Here is a 22443-nt window from a genome sequence, read left to right as displayed (position 1 = left end):
CAAACCCCTAATACATCTCAGAATTACAAATTCTGAAGGTATATAAATTCATATTACTAAGAGGTGGGTCAAATCACTCACGAGTTTTTACGTTCGCAGAAATAGATCACCCACACAAATTTGACAGAGGTTTAAAACACCCCACGTTTAATAAAAGGGCTTTGCTCGACCACGATCAGTGAGAGCTTAAGCTCAGTTGACGCTAGGTGAGAACATGGAAGGCATTAACGTAGAAGAAGCTATCGCCAAGCAGCTTCTTAAGAACGCCGAAACTCGTCAACAAAACTTGCTGGATCGCATCATCAGCGGCCTACAACGGCAACCTCCACTCGAACAGAGAGAGTTAGCCATCTATAGGGAGAGCTTGGAGGCGGTGACGCAAGAGTGTCTAGAACATCATAAGAAGTACGTTGCAGCGGGCGAAGGAGACGCAAGCGAGCACAGCACTTACGAAGAAACTACAAAACAGAAAATCAACGAAGTGAATCGTACAATACAAGAGTCGCTTATAGCTAGCAAAAGAGCCTCCCCGACCCAAACATCTGACGAACACGCCAAACGTCGACGCATGGAACTAGAAAGGAAGCTTCAAGAGGTTAAAGAGAAGGCACTTCAAGCTCAAAGGGAACAGCGGGACATCGAAGCCGCCTTAAAAGAGCAAGAGGTTCCCAGGACCTCCACCCCTATCCGGCCAGAGTCACCTCGGTGGTCCAGAGTACAGGATATTTCAGGGATTCACAACATGACAGCAACAACAACGTCGACTCAATGGTTGGACAACTTCGTTTCACGAATGAGAGCCAATCCCTTTAACGGTGACCCCAAGGAGTGGTCGAGTTTTATCGCAGCCTTCGAGAGCTTTGTCCACGATACCACTTTGACCAACCAACAGAAATTGTTAATCCTTGGAGATGTTCTGTCTCCAGATGTAAAGAAAAGAATGGCCCATCTACTTCAAACACCAGGAACCTACGAGAGAGCCGTAGAAGAGCTTCGCCAAAAGTATGGGGGTGTGCAGCAATTGGTTAGATATCATATACAGCGCTTGATTCTCCTTCCAAGCTGCAGACAGGGCGATCATTCAGCTTTATACGAATTCTCATCAGAACTCCATGACACCGTGGCCACGCTACAGGCCCTAGAACAAGCCGATAAGTTGAGTTACGGGACTACCCTCGAACAAGTGTCATGCAAGTTACCTCCCGACGTAAGAAGCAATTGGGCCAGGTTTGCGTTCCAATTACGACCAAAATACGCTGACCTCAATGATTTGGACCAATGGTTAATCACATATACCGCTGCTGAAGAAGAGAATAGAAGAACCCAGCTACTTATGGTACCAGCCCAGGCGGTAACAACGGCGAGAACAAGGCAAGAGGGCAGACAACTAGAACCAAGGCCACGTGGATCCACCCATCTGGTCTCTACCCTAGCAACTCCTGAGACGCAAGATCAACCCTGTGGACTATGCCGGGCTCAACCAGGACACGGCTTGCCGAAATGTGCCGATTTCGTTAAAATGGCTCTGACTCAGCGAGCAGAAGCCGTGAACCGATTAAAAAATTGCTTCCGATGCCTTGGCCGCAACCACTGCAGCGCAGAATGCAAGAAGGACACCGCGTGCAATTTAGATGGCTGCAGAGCACGACACCATCACCTACTCCATGGCGCTTCACGGATCAGCGGACGCGGTACAGGAAGCACAGTAAGCCATCACTGCATCTCGAATAGCGGAAATCTTCGCCCCACCATCTTACTTGCGGTCTTACCGGTTCTTGTGTTCGACGGATTAAAATGGGTAAAAACATACGCTTTATTAGACAGCGCAAGTGAGTCATCTTTAATTCAGACGGAGATGGCCAGAAAATTGGGACTCGAGGAACGTACCAACAACATCAAACTTAAATCAATCCATGGAACCGAATCGGACATCTCGACAACCACTACCAGCTTCACGATCGCTTCAAGTGATCATTCGGTGGCCTACACAATTAAGAACGCGCTTACAATACCCGAGTTTCACCTCACAAAACGAAAAATCAATTGGCCGTTGGAAATCCCTCGTTGGAGCCATTTGTCCACATTGCCACTAGAAGAAATTGACACTTCGCTGGTCACCATCCTGCTCGGATATGATATCCTCGATGTACACCTAACGCTAGAAGTCAGGCGGCCGTCTAAGAGTGCACCAGGTCCCACAGCCATACGAACCTCCTTAGGCTGGACGGTAGTTAGTCGGTTCCAGTTAAATCAACCAACATTTCAAGAGAATGCAGCTTCAAGTCATTGCACGTTAACCCGATTGCATGAAGACCCATTGACAGCACTGGTAGAGAATTTCTCGTCAACCGAGTCGTTCGGCACAACCCCAGATGTAAGGAAATTAGTTTCTCCAGACGACCATGCTGCATTAGCATCCTATGCTCGGACGATTCGCCTGCTGGATACCGGACGGTATGAGATAGGCCTTCCGTGGCGAATACCCCGCCAAACCCTTCCTGACAATTCCCATCAGATATTGAAAAATTTCTTCGCTTTGGAAAGACGACTACTACAACAACCGGAATTGGCAAAGCGTTATTCAAAGGCCATTAATGAATACGCTGAGTTAGGATACGCCAGACAAGTTTCATCGGATGAATTAAAAATTGAAGATTTGGGAAGTAGGTGGTATGTTCCGCATCATGCAGTGACTCACCCTCACAAACCCAATAAATTGAGAGTAGTGTTCAACCTATCGGCAAAACATCGTGGTATCTCATTGAATGCAGTATTGTTGAAGGGTCCCGACTTCTATCCCAATCTGGTAGGAGTGCTACTCCGCTTCAGAAGTAAAAAAATCGCTGTTTCAGCCGACATCGCCAAAATGTTCCTGCAAGTCCGTTTGAGGGAAGAAGATCAGCCGTACCTTAGCTACTGGTGGAGACCACCTGGCGATGTTCGCCCACCACAAACCTTTCAAATGATGGTGCAAACGTTCGGTGGCGTCTCCTCGCCAAGTTCATGTCTTTACGCTGTGCGTAAGACGCTTGAGGACAACCCAGAATTTGAGGATCTCCGTAGCAAGATATTACGCCACATGTTTGTCGACAACTACCTTGATTCATTTGACAGTGAAGACACCACCATTCAGGACTGCCTACGATTAAAGGAACTGCTGAGTAGGGGAGGATTTCAGTTGAACCAATGGACTTCATCCTCTAGAAGAGTCTTAGCCGCTATCCCACCCGAAGAAAGAGACAAGCCAGAACTAGATCTGGATTTAGACGAACTGCCCGTAGAGCGGATGTTGGGAAATTGGTATGACAGTCAAACAGATGCCTTTACTTTCAAGTTCAAACCTCAACCAGAAGTCCGGTCCATGCGTCAGTTGTTATCGGCAGTCGCCAGTGTGTTCGACCCCATCGGTTTTATAACTCCGGTGGTATTAGTTGGCAAGCTTCTGTTCCAGCGAGCCTGGAAGAGCAAAAAAGGTTGGGACGAGGAACTGCCAAACGACATTTTAGAAGATTGGAACCGATGGAGCAGCTCTCTTGTATACCTCAATCAACTTGCCGTTCCACGTCAAATAGGGGGAGATGGCAGAGGAGTGAAGAGACAAATTCACATTTTTTGTGACGCCTCGGAAGCTGCCTTTGGAGCAGTAGCATACCTCCGCATCGATCAACAGAGCCGGGTACAGATTAATCTGGTGTTATCTAAAGCAATAGTGGCTCCCATTAAACCTTTGACGATACCGAAGCTCGAATTGCAAGCTGCCGTGCTAGGCTATCGGTTATCCAGAACCATAGTAGAAGAGCTGGAGATAACTACCGACTCAATATTTTTCTGGAGCGATTCACAAACTGTTTTACAGTGGATAAAATCTTCCCATTTTAGATTCGAGCGGTTTGTCGCCAACAGGATTGGAGAAATCTTAGAAACCTCAAACCCCAACCAATGGAACCATATCCCAGGCGTTCTAAACCCAGCGGACGAAGTGAGCCGAGGAATAAATGGAGGCGAACTTATAATCAATCATCGGTTTTTCACAGGCCCTGCATTCTTGAGAGAAAATCCAGAAAAGTGGCTTATTCCGACTGAAACTTTGACACTAGCACCATCAACATCAACAGAAGCAAAGAAGGAAAGTAACGACCAATTCCCGGCAAGTCCAGCGGAGATTATCATCAAGAGGTATTCCGACTTAGACAAGATCAGAAGGATGATAGCAAGACTAACGCAGTTCCAGCGATTTTGGAAAGCAAAAAGGGCTCACAAACCGAAGCCTTCACTTTGGCTACGAAACGTCGACTTGCAACAAGCACTACACGAATGCATAAGAACAGTCCAGCGAAGGGAGTTTAAAGGAGATATTCAAAGGCTTGTCGCTGGTATACAAGTACGTTCATCTTCTCACCTGAAAAAATTAACACCGTTCTTAGACAATAGCGGGATCATGCGTGTAGGAGGTAGATTGGAGCACGCCTTGCTGCCCTACGAAGCCAAACATCCAGCCATACTGTTGTTAGATCATCAACTCACAAGACTAATTGTCAAAGATCTGCATGTAAAATTTGGGCACGCGAAGACAGAAAGATTGTACTACGAGACGCGAACATGCTATTGGATTTTGAAGGGCAGAAGAGCAGTCAAACGCGCGGTAAGGAACTGCATGCACTGCAAAAGGCAATCCAGCACACCCGTCTACCCCATTATGGGACAACTGCCCCAGGAACGGTTAGCATCATGTGTACATCCATTTTCTAATGTTGGCATTGATTTTTTTGGACCTTATTTCGTGAATATCGGTCGACGCAGTGAGAAAAGATACGGTTGCTTATTCACTTGTTTGGTAACGCGTGCAGTGCATTTGGAATTAACGGACAAGATGGACATGGGCTCATTTTTGCTGGCATTCAGGCGATTCATCGGCAGAAGAGGAACGCCGAATACTGTGTTCAGTGACAATGGAACAAACCTGACATCTGGCCAAAGGGAGCTCCAAGAAGCGAAAAAACGGATCAACAGCATGGAATTAATAGACTGGCTCGCTAGAAGAGACATCCGCTGGAGATTTTCCCCTCCTGCAGCACCACACCATGGAGGAGCGTGGGAGCGCCTAATAAAGGCATTTAAATCTTCCCTGAACGCGGTGTTAAACGAGAAAAAGGTGAGAGAAGAAATCTTAAGGACAGTTTTCGTAGAAATAGAAGCGTTATTAAACGCCAGACCGCTCACACACCTCAGTGTTAACCCACAGGATCTCAGCCCCCTTACACCAAACCACTTTCTCCTTCTACGCCCACATCCCCACGTCCCACCAGATATAGTGGAAGGGAACAGTACGTTATCCAGGAGAAGTTGGATCGCGGCCCAACAAATTGTCACTCAATATTGGCGGCGTTGGCTAAAGGAATATGCACCCAACCTCATCGAGAGCAAGAAATGGATGAAGATGGAAAGAAACATACAATTGGGAGACGTCGTATTGGTCATCGATCACAGTACGCCAAGGGGAGAATGGCCAGTCGGGAGAGTAGTGAAAACTACGCCGGGCAAGGACGGATTTGTCAGGGCCGCCACCGTACGAGTGGTGATCAGGGATTCAAACCCTCAAACCAAACCAAGATATCGGGAATACACGCGGCCGGTCGTTAAATTATGCCTGTTGTTGTTTACTGACAACGACGACAAGAGTTTTGAAGGCACAACGAATTCTTCAGTAGCAGTATCCAAATAGAAGATCCCAGAATACTAACAATTATTATTATATTATTTTTTTTTTTTGTTTGTTTTTTTTTTTCCTTTTTTCCTTTTTTTTGTTGTTTGTTTGTTTTTTTTGTTGTTTGTTTGTTTGCTTGTTTGGCTTTGTTGTGCTTCAAAACTGGGAAGGTGTGTGACGTAAAGTTTAGAAGAAAACAATTGAAGGAAGAGGGGCGAGAGCGACAGACAAGATGGCAAGAAGAGGCTGCCAGGAGAAAAGGGGGCCTAAGGCAGAAGGCAGTAGTTTCTTTCCTTTTGTGGGGAAAATCGTAAAGGCAGACCTTTTTTTTGTCTGCTGAAAGATAGTCGCGTGGTTAAGGAGGCATTGCACTTATGTAAGTAAGAACAAACTACATCTTAATTATTTGTTGTAATGTTAATGCTCTGTGGACAACTGAATCATCTTAACCTGTTGAATGGCGGCTCATGTTAAAGAATAAAAGCTGAATGACCCCACATAAATTCTTGATTCACTGGTAAAGGCATGAGTACGTCACAGTAGCTTATAAGATGAAAAAAATACTAAATTGTCTTTAAAATTCTAATGGCTTTGAAATTATGGAGAAAAAATGCCAAAGAATATAAGTTAATTTTTTTTTTATTGCGTGGATGAAGCCAGACTCGATTCTAAGTCCTTATTATATTTGCATTATTTCTGTCTAAATGATGCAAAAAACACAAAAACATTCAAAATCAATCGTTTTGTTTTTAAATTCTGCATCGATTGGTGTAAAAATATTGAAAAAAAATTTTTCGAAACAACCTGTGTCAAAAATGAGCATGGGCTGTCCGAAATTATCAGGAATGGGGTTTTTTTCTTATTGTTAAAATGAGAACTTAAGTAGAATTTAATGGGGCAGAATTCTACTTAATATGTAGAACTTTTTTTTTCTATCTTTTGATATAATTAGTTAAAGGGTTTGTTCAATATTACTGTAGATATTTCTTTTTCCCTCTAGGTGTCAGCTAACAGATGTACACTGTTTAGGTTTTTCGCCTGTAAGCAAAACATACCGATTTCAATTACCGTTTGCTGGGATATTGTTACTTTTATCATCTGCCCTTTGGACGAATTGTGTAACCCCCCTTTTTCCTTTTAGTTTATAATTCACCTATGAGATGCCCCAATAGAACCTCTATCGGGAAACCATTCGTGAAGGAGAAAAAATTTGATTTTTTGTCCCAAATTAGCAGGAACCGTGTCCCAATTCGCTCTTTTACCCTACACTGCCGGGCTTCGTTTACAACCGAGAAGAGTACGCCGCGTTATGCCTCATTATTAGAAATTTTCTAGAAATTTTTCAATGGTGCCAAAAAATCAATCAACGATCTTTGTAAACTCAAACTGGGAATCGCTAAAGTCTGGGAAATTTACTATGTTAAGATAAAGTGGCGTAAAAGAAAACGTTGACAAGCAAAGAGAAAACAAAGTAAAGAGAGAACGCCATAACTCGTTTATTACAGCCAAGAGAGAGTTCAACTTTGAAAATTTCAAAAATTGAACCAATAAACGACAAGCTTGACTAAATACGATCAACATAGAGTTGTCACGTTACCTGACTAATAGATCATTGGCAGCGTCTAGGAACAAGAAAACAGACGAATATCTTCTTGACATTCTTAAACATCGAATGCCGGTAAGATCCAGTTTGAAAGCGCACTTCTTAATAAGGCGGTTAAAAGGGAGCGATAGGAAACAGACAAAAGCAAAGAAGCTTTGAAAATAAAAACATGTTTTAAAGATGAAATCAAGTTACGAGCGCATAATTTTTGAAAACATATCGATCGACTCCTCCATCGAGCAAGTTACCAACTTATCATAGTTCAGTGGCAGTAACATTGAGCGAAAAGGAAGCAGATGTTTCGCACTTCTTTCCGACGGCTGTCACTCCGTACTGGCCAACATCAGCTGCAGTAACATTAGATACTTCTAACTTGAAACGTTTCTTTCCATCGACACTCTGAACATTCTTGGTTGACGCCTCAAGAGGTTGGCCATCCTTTAACCACGTTACTAAGTATCGAAGAACGGAATTACATTGGTAAATTTTTTAATTTCGACGGAGTATAGATAAAACGAACCTCTGGTGGGTGCCTTGTCCGTTTCACATGTGAATACGGCCGTTTGCCCCTGTGCAATGGTGATAGATTGTGGAAAAGTTTTAAATGTAGGACTTTTTGCCTCTTCGTTCGGAACTTTTTGAGGAAGCAAATTCAAAATAGTTATTAAAAAGGTTTTTTGCTGAAAATGTTCAGACGAACATACCAACGACCAGTAGTGTGCACGAACTAAATGCCTCACCAACATCATTGAAGACTTCGCACGTATAAGTTCCCGCATCTTCTGGGAAGATTTCGGCAATCTTTAGTTTGCACAAATCGCCAACACGATCATACTCGAAATCTTTGCTCGGCTTGATTTCTTTTTCATTATGCAACCAAATCACGTCGAACTTTATGGCTGCCGTAACTCGGCATTGAAGAGTAACTGATTCGCCATCATTGACCGTCTTGGAAGAAACATGCTCAATTATTCGCGGAGCTCTTTCTTTGCCTGTCGTCCTGTGACATGCTTTTTCAGAGGCTAAAAAAAAATAAACAGGTTAGCAAATAAACATGTCATTGGCATATTTTCTCTACAATTTACTTTGTACAATTAAACGGCAAGTTGTTTCACTCTCTCCGAGACTATTTTTGGCTTTACACGTGTATAAGCCTTCATCTTCCGGATATACTTCATTGATTGATAGAGTGGCAGTACCGTTTCGATACTTAAGATCCAAAATATCCGAAGAGCTCAGTAACTATAGCAAAAGAATATGATGTAATAGAAGAAGGGTGTTAATGACATTTTGGTTTCATAAGCCAGCTTGTCGTAGACACGAGATCCATATCCCAACGGAAATGACATTAAAATACGGCAATTTCAATTTAATTACCTCGCCGTTTTTCATCCATGTGACATTAGGGTCAGGGTCGCCTTTGACAATACACGTAAGTTTCATAGCTTCTCCATCTTTAATTGTCATGTCACTCAGGGGTTTCACGAACTGTGGTTGACACATGAGTGAATCGGACGGCGGTACTGTGATACAAAATAACAAGCGCTCGTAAAAAAAATCTAAAGAAAACATTTGTAGTAATTATCACATTCTAAATCTTTGGTGGCCGTGCGAGAACGAGAAGTCGTGCTTCCACCGTAAGCTTTCTGTTGTCGCTTCGAGTTGGTTGTTTCCACAGAAGTTGACTGAAATGTATTGAAAAACACGTTACTCTGCTACATTTCCTGTTTACCTTCCTTAAAAAGCTAAGCTTAACAATTTACGCAGCACAAATTTCTATTGGCAAGGCTGTCTTCGTACCTGGCTGCTAAATGTGTCGCGAATAGAGAGATGGTTGTTGGAGCTCGACTGGTAAGACGTGCTTGATGCTAGATGTTGGGAGCTTGACTGATGATTGGTAATTGATGTATGGTTTTGCGAACTTTTTGGGGGACAAAATATCAAGTTAACAATAATAACTATTATTATAAGCTTGGTCTTACGTATAAGACTCGTGGGTGCGCGTGGTGGACTTATTCTCAACGTATCGTCGATCTGGAATAATACGGTAGATCGGAATTAATTTTCAATAGTCGTCAATGTATGTGGAAATTTAGCTAGGAAAAATAAACGCAAACGATGTGCAAGGAAAGCGATGGCTGACACGGTTTTACTTGCTGCAACTTGTAATGAGAAGTTGGTGTTGAACCTTAAAAGCTTTTTTTTTATAATTTTTTTTTTTTTCAGGAGGGAGGGGCAATTGGCTGTGTTATAATGTGAAACAAACAGTTAAGTCTTTAATTTTTCAAATTACCTCCGGAGCGAAGCAAGTTGTTGACCAAGTCGGCTTGATCAGTTGACACGTGGGCACCTTTATGAGTTGACAGTAGTTATTTCCAGGCGAGAGAGTAATTTTTAGAATAGCCCATTATAAAAGAGAACCATTAGTTGTTGAATGCTTTTGAGGAGGGAGACGGAGTGGTGTGTTAGGCTCGTCAGGCGATACGTAAATTTACGAATTTATATGATGCAACTTTCTCTTTCATATAGAACAATACGATTTTAAAATCGTGTACCAAGGTTTTAGGGAGAAAAAGCTGCTTATACCCAAATTATTTCAAACGATTTTAAGTAGGAAAGTAGTGGAAGTAGGATGTTGATTTTGTACTATTAGTATTTGGTGTAGCATAAAATGTAATAAAAGTGTATCCATTTTAATGATTTCTTTCAAAGGGTTCTTTTGGATATTTTTAGCAAAACCTTACTGTAGCCATTTTGAACGCCATCATTATGTAAAAGTACAGTAGATCATAATTTCGTTGAACTGCGGCATTTTAACCATACAGGCACAGTTACACCAAGATGGTATCGATGGCGGTAACTAGTGCACAGATGAATAAACATCACATAAAACCGAAGTCTTGGGCCCTACCTTCGACGATGACGACGCAAGAAGTTTCATCCTGACCGATGGCGTTGGTGGCGACGCATCGATAGTTACCCGAATCTTCTACTTTGCAGTTTGCGATTTCCATTGTAACAACACCATCCGAGTGCGTCATAGTATAATCGTATTTGGATAATTCTCGTTTGTCTTTAAACCATTTGACCTACAAATGATTCAAAAATCAAAAACATTACAGATAGATCGACTAACCAGGTCTTCGGGCGTCGTTGCTCAATCAGTTTTTGTTATTACCGTTGGTGCAGGTCTACCGCTCAGGCAACACAGGAGTTTGCATGTTTGATGCAACTGAATGACACGAGGACGGAGCAGGAAAGTGAATGTTGGCACGGAATCACGTTCATCCTGCCAAAGTTGATACTCGAGTGGCTTGCGGCGCCGGAGTGGAGTCATATCCGGTTTGTACTGCGGTACCTCTTTTGGTAGTGCTATAGAGAAAAAGAAGAAAATAAAAAAAAAAAATTCTAAAGGTGTGTTTTAGGTGTTTCAAAAAGCTGCTCACGCAAAAACAAAATTTTGGAAATGGATGACAATTATCGGGATTAAACTTATTTCACAAAATAAACATCAAAAATTTGCCACCCGACAAATGAAATGTTCTCATTTCGATTTGTCAACCAGATAGCAGATCATTTCCCAACTACGTACGTACACTCGTGTAAACGTGTCGTGCATAGCGTGTGAACCGGGAAAACCAAAACAAAAAAATAATAGAAAAACAATGAACTCACGTTGCACGTTTAGGAAAATCGGTTCTTCTCTGGCACCATAGTGATTGACGGCTCGAACGATGTACTCGCCGCGATCTTCCAGTTTGACTCGATTGATGACAAACGTAAAATCGTCCCCGCTGTAGCGTTTCATGAACTTGACACTCTGCTTGAGCTCGCTATTGTTGTGCGTCCAAGTGACAGTGGGCGGGGCAACTGCAATAATGCGGCAATAAAATTTGGCGCTTTGTCCTTCATAAGCGAATGCTGATTTTGGCCTGATGACGAAGCGAGGCGCTGCTTCGCGTCGATCGAAGGAGTATTCGTGGATGCGATATCGCTCAATCAACAACTTACGGAGGCAGCTATATTCTGAGAGTCTTCCGATAGGTACCAGATAATCCTCCCAGCCTGGATATTTAGCACGAAGCCTGTCACGTATGGCCAGGTAGCGCGAAGAAGAAATTGTGATGGACAAGGCGCTATGGTCGCCCAGCAGCCACGGGTGGAGAAGACACTCATGAGCTGTCATTCGCTTTTCTTTATTCTTGGTCAACAAATGACGGATAAAGTCTTTGCCTTCTTCGGAAACGGTTGAGAAGGCCTCTTCGTCAAAGTCCCAATCACAGGCCTTGACATTTTTCAGTGTTTCAATGTCGTTCTCGCCTGCAAAGGGGGACAGACCGCTGAGCAGGACGTAGGCCAGCACGCCGACAGCCCACATGTCTGTATAGAAGCCAACAGGTTCACGTTCAACGATCTCCGGAGCAGCAAACTCTGCCGTTCCGGTTGAAATCTTAACCAGCTGATTGGGGTCGAGCTTGGTGGCAAGTCCGAAATCGATCAGCTTGACTATCGTGCTGTTCTTCGTTACGCACATGATGTTCTCCGGCTTGACGTCCAAGTGTATAATGTTCTTCTCGTGCATGTGTTTAACCGCCTCACATATCTGTCGCATGTAGTTGATGACCTCAGCCTCGGACATGGTGTAACCGTCGGCAGTGATTCGCTCGAAGAGCTCACCACCCGAAAGAAATTCGTAAATGAGGACCATTTCATCGTCATCCTCGAAAGCGTCATGCAAGTTGATGAGTTTGGCATGGTGAAGTTGGTTCATGATATCGATCTCCTTCCGTATCAGTTCCTTCTCGACAGGCTGTGAAACGGGAATAAACTTGGCAGCAAAAATGTGACCGGATTTCCGCTCGCGGCAGCGGTGCACGACACCGAAAGCTCCCGTGCCGATTTCTTCCAGTATGTCGTATAGGTCGTATACGCTCGTCGTTTTAATGTCGACAGGCTGAGGCACATACTTGGAATAGATATCGAAAACGAATTGATCGTAATCGTTGATCTTCCCTTCACTTGCCGTGCCGCGAATTCGCTTGCCCGTTTCGTCTACTTGATACTGACGACGTTTGTGCTGCTTCGTGCCACCACCTTTGGTTTGAACAAGTGGTGTTACATCGCTGGCATCACTACGGCCATACACATTCTCGGCGTAGATACGGAACTCGTAGCTGTGACCGGGGCTCAGTGCTGTCGCGTTAATGGCGCAGAAACGGGTAGGCCCGACTCGGATCCAACTACTCATCGGATGTTCACGTTTCTCCACAATGTAGTTGGTGATGGCACTGCCACCATCCCACGTCGGAGGCTTCCAACTCAGGCTGAGCGAGTCGGCACCAACATTCTCGACGGTTGGGAAGCGAGGTGGCTCGGGCCGGTCACTAATCTGCAACTTTATGATCACAGAATCCATGCCCAGTTCATTCTCGGCCACGAGGCGATACGGTCCACTGTCCAGCTGAGTGACGTCACGGACAGTAAGAATGGCGTGCCTTTCTTTCACTTCGACGTGATAGTGAGCACCAGTTTCGATGGTTTCACCTTCACGTGACCAGATGATTTTCGGACGCGGATTGCCCGTGAATGGAATTTTGACTACTACGTTCTCGCCTTTGTCAAAGAAGGCCGTATCGCGGAAGCGTGGTGGTACGTTGATCTTCGGCACGGTTTTGATTATCAATTCAGCGCGGGTGGACTTGGCTCCTGCTTTGTTCACAGCTCGGCAGACGTATTCATCCGCATCTTCACCTGATCATCAGCACAAAAGAAATATTACTCGAAATTGTTTAGCAGTTGGTCTAAAGCAAGAATTGCTCCATCGAGGTATTGATTACCTCCTTTGACCACATTTGACCCAGACGGGCAAGACGAGCACTTACCAAAAATATCGTTGACCACCAGGAAGTAGGTATCGCCTTCTTTGCGCGTGCTGTACTTGGAACCATAGCTAATCTCACGCATGCCTTTGTACCAGGTGATAGTAGGCGACGGGTTGCCGAGGATGGTACACTGGAACTGAACGTTGCGGTTCTCCAAACCAAGAACGTTTCTCAGTGGAGTTAGAATTTCTGGTGGGCTGGCAGCATTGGGGTCCTTGATACGCACCGACGTAGAAGCCATTGATGGCGGCGATAGGCCAGCTTCGTTTTGGGCCAACACGCGGAATTCATACTGACGGTCTTCGATGAGGTTGCTAACGTTGAACTGCGTTGTCAGGCAGAGACTGAGATTGATGCGCTGCCATGTGGCACTTCCAGCTTCGCGTTTGTCTACCCAGTAGCCCTGGATGCGCGCTCCACCATCCGATTCGGGTTTTGTCCATGACAAGTGGGCGAAGTCCTTACCAACTTCGGTGACATTGGGCGTGCCAGGTGCCGTGGGTGGATCAAAGGGCGCCTTTGCTTTGATTGGATTGACACCTTCCAGCGCAGGACCCATGCCGTTATCGTTAGCGGCCATAACACGGAACAGGTATTCCTGGCCTTCGGTTAAGCCCTGAACGGTGAAAGTTGTGTCCTTGCACTGCGAGGAGACGCAAATCCAATGCGTGTGACTGACATCGTGACGTTCGACAATGTAGTGTGTGATACGTTTGCCGCCGTCATAAGCTGGTGGCTTCCAGTTGAGCGTACATTTGTGCTGCGTGATGTCGGACACTTCGAGCGGGCCTAACGGTGCACCAGGTACCCCCGTAATGTAAACGGTGAACGACGCTGATACGTCACCGCTATCGTTCTTAACTCTCAGCGTGTACTGGCCAGCGTCGCTTTTGGTTGTCTCTTTGATGAAGATGATGAGGTATTCATCGAAAACGGTGTACTTGATGCGTACCGTTTCCACAATCTCATGTCCGTCTTTGGTCAGTGACACTTCCATGGGTTGATCGCCAGAGAAATAAATTTTAATCTTTGTATTGTCTCCTTCGGGTAGATAGAGGTCACCAGGGAGGCGGTCGATACGCGGTGGGTTACCAATCTTCAGTCTGGCCGTGCAGCTTGCAGAGCCACTCATGTTGGTAGCCTCGCAGGTGTAGTCTCCTTCATCTACTTCCCACAGTTCAGAAATGGTAAGACGGAAGACGCCGTCACGCTCTTCGGTGTGAATCCGGCCTCCTGTGACTACTTCGCGGGAGTTCTTCAACCAGCGGCTACGCGGACAAGGCACGCCTGTAGCTTCGCACTCGAAAACGACTCTCCGTCCCATCGGCACTCCCTTACTAACCAGTGGTCGCACGAACTGCGGTTTTTCTCCGCCGGTCAGTTCGCGGATTTTCACTGCCGATGCACACGTGCTTGGTTCGCTCTTTCCAGCCGCATTGATGGCTGAAACACGGAACTCATAGTCCTGGCCCTCACTCAAATTGTTGACCGTGAAGTCGCACGCTATGACGTTGTAGTCGTTGCAACGGACCCAGAAAGCACCTCCCACCTCGCGTTTCTCGATGAGGTAGCCTGTATGAGCGAAACCAGACAAAGAACGGACAACAACCATATTATGAACAGAATAAATACCATGATATTACAGGGCACGTTAAGACGTTAGTTAAACACACACACACACACACACGCAAAGAAAAACTCACCCGTGATTCGGCTGCCACCGTCCGAAACCGGTGGTTCCCACCGAAGATCGACGTAGGTGCGTCCAACTTTGACGACTTGAGGCACACCGGGTGGAGCAGGCGCGGTGAATTTACCCTTTGTCTTGAATCGGGACGACGACGGCGAGGGTTTACTCATGCCGGCAGCGTTCTTTGCCCGCACGCGGAACTCGTACTCATGACCAATGAGCAGGTTGTGAGCTACGTAGGTGGTGTCCTTTACGAGGTAATCATTGACGATGATCCAGTCGCGATCCTCCTGTAGATCACGGCGTTCAATTTGATAGCCTTGTATCTTGGATCCACCGTCGTAGCGTGGCCGTTCCCAAGTCAACGTGGCACTATCGGACCCACTGTCGGATACGCGAGGCTGACCAGGAGGTTCGGGAATCGTGAAAGGAAATTTGGCTGTGATTGGGTCGTCGCTTTCAAGTGGGTCGCTGATGCCGTATTGGTTTTCGGCGCGGACACGGAACAGATACTTGCGATTGGTTTCTAGACTGAAAACATTGTACGAGCAGCCACGCACGAACGAACTGATTTTCATCCAAACCCCAACCGAAACGTCCATGCGATCGATAACGTAGTTGGAGATGGGTGAACCGCCGTCGTCGGCGGGGGGACGCCACGTCAGCGTGCAAGTTTCCGGGGTGATATCTGATACGTCCAGCGGCGCTACCGGTGCGCCTGGTTTACCAACGACCAGGACGCGACAAGAGGCCGAGTCACTACCTTCGGTATTAGTCAATCGGATAGTATACTTTCCGGAATCGCTGCGCTTAGCGCAACGATTGAGGTAGACGGTGGCCGTGGCCGAAGTTTCAAACCGGATTCGATCGTCCTGGATGACGTCTTCGTTATTGATGTTCCATGACGGCTTTGGCATCGGACTGCCGTTAAACGGCACTGTAATAGTGAACTCTTCTCCGGCAATGACCGTCATGTCGCGGATGCTCAAGTCGCTAGTGATCTTTGGCGCACAGAGTGCTGGTTGGCAGCAAATTGGATCCGAGTTGTCACTCCACGGTCCTTGGCCGGCCGCGTTGACGGCGGCCACGCGGAACTCGTATTCGTGATTTTCCGTCAAGTTAATGACGCGCAGAGTTAGCTCGGTAACAACAGCATGCGAAGCTCTTGTCCATTTATCTTCCCGGTAGAGGCGACGCTCGACAACGTAACCCGTGATGGCCGATCCACCGTCTTGGCGAGGTCTTGTCCATACGATGGTGATCGAGTCGCCACTTGTTTCTAACGAGCGAGGCATGCCTGGCGCGCCGGGGACATTGAACGAGTGTTTAGCCTTGATCGGTTCTTCGGTAGTGGCCGGCTCTGAAGTGCCATACTGGTTCTCCGCCATGACACGGAATTCGTAGTCGCGTCCCACTACCAGCCCGCGGACTTTCGATGACGTGGCGACCACGTAGCCGCTGACTCGAGACCAAGTTGGCGAACGTGGCTCCTTCTTTTCGACGACGTAGTTAGTGACCTCGGCACCGCCGTTATCCTTCGGTGGCTGCCAGACAAGCGTCAGGCTGTCTCCTGCAAAGTCCTCGGCGTGCAGGTTAAGCGGGGCCGACGGCCTGTCCAGTACGCGAACGTGGACGCTGACCGAGTCAAACCCGGCGTTGTTGCGCAGTTGCAATTTGTATGGCCCAGTATCTTTCCTTTGGGCATTTTTAACCACGATGGTGGCATATTCATCCATCACCTGCGAGTGGACGCGAACATCCGTTTCGTCAAACACCACGTCGTTAGCAAACCAAGTGGCCGTTGGTTTGGGAAACGCACGGTAGGGCACCATGATGGAGAAATCTTCGCCCGCGCGCACGGTGATGTCACGCATCGAGCCTAGGTCAATATGCGGCCGGTCTGCCTGCTCCTCCACTTTGACAGTGGGTGACGCGCGACTCGGAGGTGATGAACCCACGTCATTAACAGCGATGATACGGAAATGATATTCTTCACCCTCTGTCAATCCTGGAACCTGTTTGCCAACAGGAGCAAAAAACCGTGAGTGACGTGACAATTATGTGTTGAGTTATGAGTTCGATGATAAAAACATAAGCTTAAGATAGTGGTTACACTTACCGTGTAATTCGTTTCGCTGATCAGAAGAGAATTGACTTCCTCCCAGTCAACTGCAGTTTTGAGTTTCTTTTGAACGATGTATCCTTTGATACGCAAGCCGCCGTCATTCAGAGGGGGGCGCCACGACAGGGCGACGCTGTTCCTAAAAACACGGTCTAGTTTGGGCGCGTCGGGGGCTTCCGGCGCAAATTTCTGGATCCGAGCTACCAGAGGTTCAGTCGGTCGACTTGGTTTACCCGGTCCAGCATCATTGACAGCCACCACGCGGAACTCGTAACGGTTGCCTTCGGTCAGATTAGTCACCATGTAATTCGTGTTTGGCGTCGGGTATTGATTGACACGTAGCCATTCGCCTCCGCGATCGCGTTTCTCCACGTAGTAACCGGTAACAGGGCGACCACCGCTGAATGCTGGAGGTTCCCATACCAGCGTGCAACTGTTGGGTGTGTAAGATGCGATCTTGGGTTGGTCGGGTGCTTCGGGTGGGTCGAACGGACTCTTGGCCGCTACCGGTTTGCCGGTTAGTGGCTCCGAAAGGCCGTAGGCATTTTCAGCACGCACTCGGAACACGTAGCGCTTGCCATCTTCCAATCCCGTCTTTACAGTGAAGTTGATTCCTGGGCAGTAGCCCGGCAAGGGTCGCCAGTTCTCTGACAAGGCGTCCGTTTTCTCGATGATGTAGCCGGTAATCTCTGATCCACCGTCGTCCATTGGTTTCTTCCAGTTTAGCGTGATTCCTTCGGCCGACACGTTCGTGTAAGTCAGTGGGCCGCCGGGTGGTGCAGGCTTGTCCATCACCAAAACCTCCAGCTCTGCACTGTCTTTTCCGTGTGCGTTGTGAGCAGAGACTTGATATTTGCCAGCGTCGGTGCGCTTTGACGAAGACACGTACAACTTGGTACGATCGTTTTGCGTATCGGTGACGATGCGGTTATCTGAGATGGCTTTATTTTGTTTGGTCCACTCGACGGTTGGCGTGGGAGCACCGGACAGCGGAATTTCCACGTTAATGGGTTCACCAGCTTTGACTTTGATTCGGCGGCTGGTCAATTTATCGAGATGAAGGCGTGGTTTCTCGCGCATCGGTTTCGCCGTGAACGGATGCGACGCCTCACTGCTCTTTCCGGGACCGGCGGCGTTGATAGCCGTCACGCGGAACTCGTACTGGTGGCCATCCTGGACCTTGTCGTCATTAAATTCGTTCAAGCGTACAGGATCGCGGTTGACTTTAATCCAACGACCACCACGCAGATCACGCCGCTCAACGTCGTAGCCTACGATTGGCGAGCCGCCATTGCTGTGAGGAGGCGACCAGCGTATTTTGATGTGATCCTTGTCTGTTTCAATGGCGTCAGGCCTGCCTGGGCGGCCCGGTACGTCATACTGGTTCTTGGCTATGATGGGCTTATCTGTGTCGAGCGGGTCTGAACGGCCCTGCACATTTTCAGCCATGACACGGAATTCGTATTTCGTGCCCTCCATTAGGCGAGGTACGGTAGCGTGGGTATCACGTGGATCGACGTAGTTAACGGCCGGCACCCAGCCACCGCCGTGCGTGAGATCACGTTTCTCGATAACGTAAGCGGTAATGTCACTACCACCGCAATCTTTGGGAGGTTTCCACGAAAGGGTTACGCTGGAACTGGTGATCTCTTCGTACTCGAGGGGTCCGGTCGGTGGTCCTGGTCGGTCCATGACGACCAACAGGAAGGAGCCCTCGTCAGTTCCTGATTCGTTGCTTAAACGCAGACGCAATTCACCCGAATCGCTACGCTTCGCATTGACGATGTGTACAATGGTGTGATAACCAATAGCCGTGATTGTGGCTCGCTCATCCGTCTGGAGCTGGCGGCCATCGCACGACCATTCAACGTTCGGAGACGGTTCGCCCACGTAGTTGACGTCAACATGGAAGATCGTACCTGCCTTGATGCGGGTTTCACGGAGAGGTGTTTTGATTTTGGGCGCTAGATGGCGTGGACGAGCCATAACCAGATCAGATGGTTCACTCGGCTCGCTGTGGCCGGCTGCGTTGATAGCAATAACCCGGAATTCGTACTCGGTGCCTTCAATAAGATCTGCAGCTCGTCCCTTGCATTCTTTGCCCGGTACCTGACCGGCGTTTTGCCAGAACGGCGAGCCTTTTTCCTTCTTTTGAATAACGTAGCCGGTGACGGGTGATCCACCGTCGTTTGCTGGTGGTTTCCACTCAAGATCAATAAAGTCGCTGTCCCAATCGACGATGTTCGGCCGTCCGGGGGCGTCCGGCTCGTCGAAAGCATTTTTGGCGACCATACTGTTGGCCGTACCAAGAGGATCAGACTCTCCGATGCTATTGACCGCCTTGACTCGGAAGTAGTATTCTTTCATGTGGACTAATTTGGTAACATCACACGTGGTGTTGGACGCCACCGCCGATTCAGCCCATGTTCCGCGCGACGTGTCCATTTTTTCGATGATGTAGTGGGTGACGGGTGCACCTCCATCATCCAGGGGCGGCCTCCATGACAAGAGGCAGCCATCTTTCTTGACGTTGCTGACTAGAAGAGGCCCTTCCGGAACGGAAGGTCGATCCAGAACTGTGACGTTGGCTGTGGCTGAAATGTTGCCCAGGTTGTTTTCCAGCGTGACTGTATACTTGCCTGTGTCGGAGCGCAGCGAGAAAGGAATTTCGAACAGGATCTGACGCTCGTAGGTAGCCATGTGAACACGGCTGTCCTCTGGATGAACCGGCTTGCCATTTACCTGCCATCTAACGGTAGGTTTGGGTGCGGCCTGGTACGGTAGATTGTAGGCGATCCGTTGACCGGCGCGCACAACTATATCCTCCAGGAAGGACTTGTCGAGTTGTGGAGCCAGGAAACGGGCGCGAGCTATGATTGGTGCTGATGCGTCGCTTGGCTCTCCAACGCCAGCCTTGTTAACCGCCGTTACGCGGAACTCGTATTCTTCTCCTTCTGTCAGGTCTGGAACGCGGGCTTTTGTCTGCGAGCCGGCCACTTCGACCGCCTTCTCCCAGATGCCGAATTTGGAGCGTTTCTCGATTATGTAGGCAGTCAGCGGTGTGCCGCAATCTTTTTTGGGTGGATTCCATTGTAAATCGATGTGGTTCTTGTCCCAGTCGGTGGGCTCCGGTGTGCCGGGCTTATCGGGTCGCTCGTATGGATCCTTGGCCGTCACAGTAGACGTAGTGTTCAGCGGTACTGACTCGCCTTGTCGGTTGACGGCTCGCACGCGGAACTTGTAGTCGTGGTTCTCCAGCAACGCAACGCGCATAGACGTGCCCTTGCAGTCGCCCACCGTGATCCAGCGCATATTCTCCGCATCCTGTTTCTCGACGATGTAGTGTGTCACGTCAGACCCACCGTCGTCCTTTGGCGGCCTCCAGTGGAGGACGCATCCTGATTTGGTCATGTCGTTGACTGATAGTGGGCCTTCCGGTGCGGATGGTACATCGAGAATCGTCACCTTCACGGTGGCCGTGTCTTGGCCGTTAATGTTAGTGGCTGTCAAGGTATAGTCGCCAGAATCGCTGCGCTTCGAATCGATAAGTCTTAGTTTGATGCTGTAGTCTTCAATAGTTAGACGGATACGCGAATCCGCGACCAGGGTCTGGCCGCGAACTGTCCATTCCTTTCTGGGTGGCGGTTCACCAATGACGTTGGCGTCCAGATCGAACGCCTGACCGGCCCGGATCTTGATGTCGCCCAGAGTGGCGCGATCAATTTTGGGTGGCAGATTCTTGGGACGAGCAATGTGAGGCAGCGTCGGATCACTCGGTTCTCCTGGTCCGCCTCTATTAACCGCTTTGACACGGAATTCGTATTGGACGCCTTCGATGAGATCGGCCACGCGGCCACTGTTGACGTCACCCGTTACTTCACAGCACGGCTCCCACGAACCGCTGTACTTGTCTTTCTTCTCGATAATGTAGCCCGTGATGGGAGCGCCACCATCTGTCTCTGGTCGTTTCCACGAGAGCTGAACAAAGTCCGTGTCGTAATCGTTAATTTCTGGCACGCCTGGTTTGCCCGGCTCCTCAAACGGATTCTTAGCTTCAATGGCCTGCGCCGTCGTCAGTGGATCTGATTTGCCTTGCTTGTTCACGGCACGTACCCGGAATTTGTATTTATGACCGGGCGTCAGGCCGTCGACGTCTAGCTTCGTGGTCGGTCCACTGGTTTGTCCGGCTGGTACCCACCTGCCTGTTGCCTCGTCCATTTTCTCGACCAGGTAGTGGTCGACTGGGATACCGCCATCATCAGACGGTGGGTTCCAGTCTAGGGTCAAGCCATCGGCATGGACATTCGATGCCTTCAGAGGTCCGCCTGGAGTACCAGGTTTGTCGATGACGATGACATCCACATCGGCAGAATCTTTACCGTTGACGTTTTCGGCTGAAATGGTGTAAACGCCGGAATCGGCACGCGTGGCCATTCGAACGTTGAGTTTAGTATTGTAGTCGACTGCCGTGATGCGGATGTGGTCGGCTGCCTTGACTTCCTTTCCGCGCAACGCCCATTTTGTTGTGGGAGCCGGCTCACCACTGACATTCACGTCGTAGCTGAATGATTGGCCAGCTTTGATTTTGACAGGCGTCAAAGTTGATCGATCGATCTTAGGCGCCATATTGCGTGGTTTGGCCACGATGGGTAGCGTGGCGTCACTCGGTTCACCCGGACCGGCCGCGTTGACGGCACGAACACGGAATTCGTACGCTTGTCCTTCGATTAGGTCGAGTGCGCGGGCATTGGTTAACGAGGCAGGCACTTCAGCAGCCTTCTCCCAGTCTCCGTACTTGTCCTTCTTTTCGACAATGTATCCTGTTATCGGTGATCCACCATCCACAGTTGGAGCTGTCCATTTGAGATCGACGTAATTTTTGTCCCAATCAGTCGGTGTGACATCGGTGGGTTTGCCTGGTTCGTCGAAAGGATTCTTGGCTAAGATTGGCTGTAGAGTTTCAAGTGGCTCCGACTCGCCCTCCGTGTTGACCGCCATGACTCGGAATTTGTACTCTTTGCCTGGAGTCAATCCGACGACATCGGCAGTCGTCTCGTTGGCTCGGCCGCAAGGCATCCAGATGCCAGTCTGCGGGTCCAATTTCTCCACCTGGTAATAGGAGATGGGAACACCGCCGTCGTCTTTCGGCCTCTTCCACTTCAGTTTGCAGCCCTCATTGTGGATATCGCTGACTTGCAGTGGACCTTCGGGTGCGCTCGGCTTATCCGTCACCGTCACTGTCACCGTGACGCTGTCTCTACCGGAGCTGTTAGTTGCCGTAATGGTGTACTCGCCACTATCGCCACGCTGTACGTTGCGCATGATCAGTTTACTGTTGTAATCGACGCTGTCTATTTGAACTGATTTGGACGCTCTGGACGATTGCATCAATTTTGTCAAGAAGTTAGAAAAATGAAAAATGAATGAATTGCAAATGGTTTC

The 22443-nt window shown here is 48.2% G+C and overlaps 2 protein-coding genes across 14 annotated transcripts in view; one reads left to right on the top strand and one right to left on the bottom strand.

The window, feature by feature from the left end:
- Positions 1 to 214: 214 nt before the first annotated feature.
- LOC116935489 lies at positions 215 to 5722 on the top strand. Its single transcript, XM_032942787.2, has one exon. The coding sequence runs from the start codon at positions 215 to 217 to the stop codon at positions 5720 to 5722; it is 5508 nt and encodes a 1835-aa protein (XP_032798678.2).
- A 1454-nt stretch (positions 5723 to 7176) lies between these two features.
- Positions 7177 to 22443, bottom strand: part of LOC116932107 (twitchin) — a 48590-nt gene continuing 33323 nt past the window's right edge. For 12 of the 13 annotated variants that reach the window (XM_045170896.1, XM_045170908.1, XM_045170893.1 and 9 more), the window contains 15 exons: positions 16999 to 22375; positions 14893 to 16894; positions 13190 to 14761; positions 10983 to 13058; positions 10486 to 10679; positions 10219 to 10396; positions 9601 to 9657; positions 9290 to 9341; positions 9108 to 9228; positions 8896 to 8992; positions 8685 to 8830; positions 8393 to 8549; positions 8012 to 8329; positions 7828 to 7941; positions 7177 to 7759 (listed from right to left, as the gene is read on the bottom strand). In XM_045170896.1, the coding sequence (XP_045026831.1) occupies positions 7563 to 7759; positions 7828 to 7941; positions 8012 to 8329; positions 8393 to 8549; positions 8685 to 8830; positions 8896 to 8992; positions 9108 to 9228; positions 9290 to 9341; positions 9601 to 9657; positions 10219 to 10396; positions 10486 to 10679; positions 10983 to 13058; positions 13190 to 14761; positions 14893 to 16894; positions 16999 to 22375 (12658 nt within the window). In that variant the 3' untranslated portion in view covers positions 7177 to 7562. The remainder of the gene's footprint in view (positions 7760 to 7827; positions 7942 to 8011; positions 8330 to 8392; positions 8550 to 8684; positions 8831 to 8895; positions 8993 to 9107; positions 9229 to 9289; positions 9342 to 9600; positions 9658 to 10218; positions 10397 to 10485; positions 10680 to 10982; positions 13059 to 13189; positions 14762 to 14892; positions 16895 to 16998; positions 22376 to 22443) is intronic. The other variant, XM_045170899.1, reaches the window with a different exon arrangement.

This window comes from Daphnia magna, linkage group LG3 (assembly GCF_020631705.1).
Source record: "Daphnia magna isolate NIES linkage group LG3, ASM2063170v1.1, whole genome shotgun sequence".
NCBI lineage: Eukaryota > Metazoa > Arthropoda > Branchiopoda > Diplostraca > Daphniidae > Daphnia > Daphnia magna.
This window is presented reverse-complemented; position numbering and strand designations above follow the sequence as displayed.